The following is a 3786-nucleotide window of genomic DNA, read 5'->3' on the forward strand; positions in this document are numbered from 1 at the left end:
CTCACTGCCAGCTCAAATTCTCAAATAAAAGTATTTTCCCAATGGGGCACTCTTGGACTCAATGCTGGGTAGCAGGCCATCCTATGCATGGAGGAGCATCCAAAGTGGCCTACAACTCTTAAAGGAGGGATTGGTGTGGAGAATTGGTAATGGGACACGGGTAAGCATATGGAAAGACAAGTGGATCCCTCAACCTCATACATACAAGATACAATCCATCAAGCCTGAGGAAACAACCTTTTCATTAGTAGCAGACCTTATTGACCCGGATCTGAAGCAATGGAAAGAACCAGTCATCAATAGCCTGTTCTCTACAAATGAGGTGGATGCCATCAAGTCTATTCCAATTAGCATTGGTGGGAGAGATGATCAATTAGTGTGGAATGGTACTAAAAACAGTAAGTTCTCTGTCAGCAGTGCCTACCACCTTCAGAGAGAGATGGAGTCCAGACTAACGGGGGGGGGGGGTCCTCATACCTTGATCCTCTTTCTAGTGTTTGGAAAACCCTGTGGAAGCTACCAACTACTCCAACAGTCAGAATGTTTGTGTGGAAAGCATGTAGTGAGGCCTTACCTACCATGGCAAACTTGATGAGAAGACACATTGTCACAGAAAGTTACTGCCCAGTATGCAAGCTAGAATGTGAGACAACTGAGCATGCCCTTTGGAGCTGTGAGGCTGCTAGGGATGTGTGGAGTCAGTGCAGGAAAAAGATCCAAAAGCTGAGCCTAAACTGTGTTTCCTTTAAGGAAACCTGGGGCCTTCTTAGTCAACAACTACAAGGGGAGGAGCTAATGGAAGTGGCAGTAATATGTCGTTCTCTATGGACCAGAAGAAATGGATTCATTCATGGGAAGGGCTTCATGCACCCAAACCAGGTTCTAAGCAAAGCCTTGGATGAAATAGAGGCTTACAAGTCTAGCCAGGACCACCAAAGCTCCTGTCCAGCCAGTCATGGTGAGGGGTCAGCTAGTGTCTGGATCCAACCCCTTGCAGGCTACTACAAGTTGAACTGGGATGTAGCCATCAACACTGCTCGGGGACTAGTGGGGATTGGTGCCATTTTGAGAGATCACATGGGAAGAAGTATCGGTACTCTTCAGGCCAGGAGGGAGCTGAATTTGAATCCTTTTAGTGGGGAAGCTTATGCCTTAATGATGAGTGTGGTCTTTTGTAAGGATATTGGTGTTTCTAATCTGGTAGTCGAGGGAGATGCTATACAAGTCATCAGGCTTCTTAGTGGCAGTGTCCTTGACTGTAGTTACGGTGGATTGGTAGTGGAAGATGCCAAGAGGGAGCTGAACACCTTTGCTACATGGTCAGCAATTCACACGAGGAGGGAAGGCAACAAGGCAGCCCATACTTTGGCCAGAAATGCTCTCACACTTTCAAATGATTTGTTAGAACTTGAACTTATGCCAGTTTGTATTCAACAGATTGTAAGAAGTGAAATGTCTGTAATGTCTTTTTAAGGAAATGAAGTATCTCTTTTCAAAAAAAAAAAAAAAAAAAAACTTAGCCAAAATCTTTTCACTTTATTTATATTATTCCTCCTTCACGGCCAAAACTCATTCTCAAAGCAAGCCACACTTTGAAAATAGTAGCCACCATAGCAATTTCTCGTAAACCAAGCACCCACTCATCGGAAACAGCCACAGAAACTGCCGGCTAGTCACTTCCTGTTGTACCCACACCTTCCCAGTAAGCCCACTCCCGTCCGCCACCCTCCTCTCTTTCTTTTGCCTGCTATTAACATCTTCTCTCTTTATAAGTCGCACCCCCATATTCAGAGGATCCTCCAGTCACTGGCATGACTAGCTCTCAGATCGACCGCTACCCACAATCTCCTTCTCTTCCTTAGTGAGTCTCAAACCTGCATGGTCATTCTGTCTCTAGTGAACGAATTGTTTTCTTTCAATGTTCATGCCTCTTTTTTTAGCCTTACTTAAAAGTACATGGAAGTCTTGGTTATTACACAACTACCCTTCTACCCATAGCATTTCCGTAAAGTGTCTGTGGAAGAATCTTTTTAAATAATTAAGTTTTTGCTCTTAAGTGACTAAGATAGATTTTATGTTTTAACCTTGTTCACTACGTGGGCTGATTTCCTCATTGGGGCTGAGCTTAGTTTTAGTTGGACTTGTCTTTAATTGGATGTGCTCAATTTATTTCAGAAACTATCATAATAATTAAATGGTTGTTTATTTAATTGGGGAGGGGCTGTTGTATTTGTACAAAAACTGTTTTAGCGATATAAGGGATTTTAACATGGGCTGCTAGGTATTAAATTATGATTAACTAATAGTATTATTAAATCTATTTTCTAAAGCCCATATTCCCTCCGTTATTTTTATAAAATAGATACTATATATATTACCTACTAAATTATATTTAAGGGACTAGATATGCTATTATTGTTTTAATAACTATATGATATTAGTATTTGTTGAATTCAATATATTGTTGAATATTTTGTTAAATTAAAGTTCATGATATGTGTTCAAGTGGGTAGAATGCTATGACAGTGCGACACGTTTTCTAGATAGTTAGTAATGTCAAGTACCTACCTCATATAGGTAACAAGCTATAAAGCAAGAACCAAGAAGCAATACTAAGAGGTAAGTAGCATGTTCATAACTATGTGTGAGCTGTAATTTTCTGATTGTACATAAAAAATGTGATATTTACCAATGCTATGAGCCAAGTCTAGGTTAGACCCCCTTTTACGAATCTCGATGGATTTAAATGATATGTTGTGATGCTATGCTATGTGGTATGGATTGTTGGATGGAAGAGATGTTATGAAATTCACACATATGCCATGTTTCATGTAAGATTTAGATCATGTATACCATGTAATGCCCATTAAATGTTTAGATCATATTATGCCATGCCGATATCATGATGTGCAATATACGACTCATATTAATATGCCATGTATAATGTTATGCTATGCATAAGAGTATGCCATGGCAAGTAAATTTATGAAATCAAACATGTTCTATATGCATTAAGAAAGTTAATAGGAAAACATATGAAGATATGATGTTATGAAGTGACATGGACTCAAGCGTGTTTCACCATAGGTTATAATATGTGGTGCCACAGACTCAAGCGTGGTTGCCATATGTTAAGTGATAACACGGACTCAAGAGTGTTTTCACTACATGTTATGACATGTTAGACGATGCGGATTCAAGCGTGGTTCACCACACGATTAAGTGATCACATGGAAGCAAGCGTGTATCACTATAGGACATGACAAGTTACACAGTGCCACAGACTCAAGTGTGGTTCACCTCATGTCATGACAAGTATATGCGGTCAATAACAATTGGACTGATTCACGCAGGTAATGAGTTTCACTAATAAGAGAAAGACAAGATGAACAAGCCATGTATGGTTGTTAGGAAAAGTATGGAGTTAGTTTCATGCATCATGTTACATGAAATTCCACAATGTTGTTAATTCCGCATATGTCACGATACATTAAATGTTATAAATCAAGCCTAATATCAAGCTAAGTTAAGTTTACATTATGATTATGCTATTACTGAGTCTTCAACTCCTTTGTTTTCTGTCTTTATGTTTTCATGTCTCAGATATTGATTGTGAGGATATGGAGCTGAAGAGCCAGGAGTAGCTTAGTTCAGATACCTAGATTGGAATAAGTGTTCTTTCCACAAGGAGTTAGCTTATGATTATAATACATAATTAAGTGATGATCACATAGGACTAGTTTATGCCTTTACATTATGTTTTTAGCTTTATGTTCGCAAAGACAG

The 3786-nt window shown here is 39.4% G+C and overlaps 1 protein-coding gene across 1 annotated transcript; it reads left to right on the forward strand.

Annotated features, from left to right (window-relative positions):
- Positions 1-579: 579 nt before the first annotated feature.
- On the forward strand, positions 580-1473 carry LOC122306382. Its single transcript, XM_043118811.1, has one exon. It carries the CDS (start codon positions 580-582, stop codon positions 1471-1473), a length of 894 nt encoding a protein of 297 aa, XP_042974745.1.
- The last annotated feature ends 2313 nt before the right edge of the window (positions 1474-3786 follow it).

The sequence above is a fragment of the Carya illinoinensis genome, chromosome 4, assembly GCF_018687715.1.
Source record: "Carya illinoinensis cultivar Pawnee chromosome 4, C.illinoinensisPawnee_v1, whole genome shotgun sequence".
NCBI classification, from domain to species: domain Eukaryota; kingdom Viridiplantae; phylum Streptophyta; class Magnoliopsida; order Fagales; family Juglandaceae; genus Carya; species Carya illinoinensis.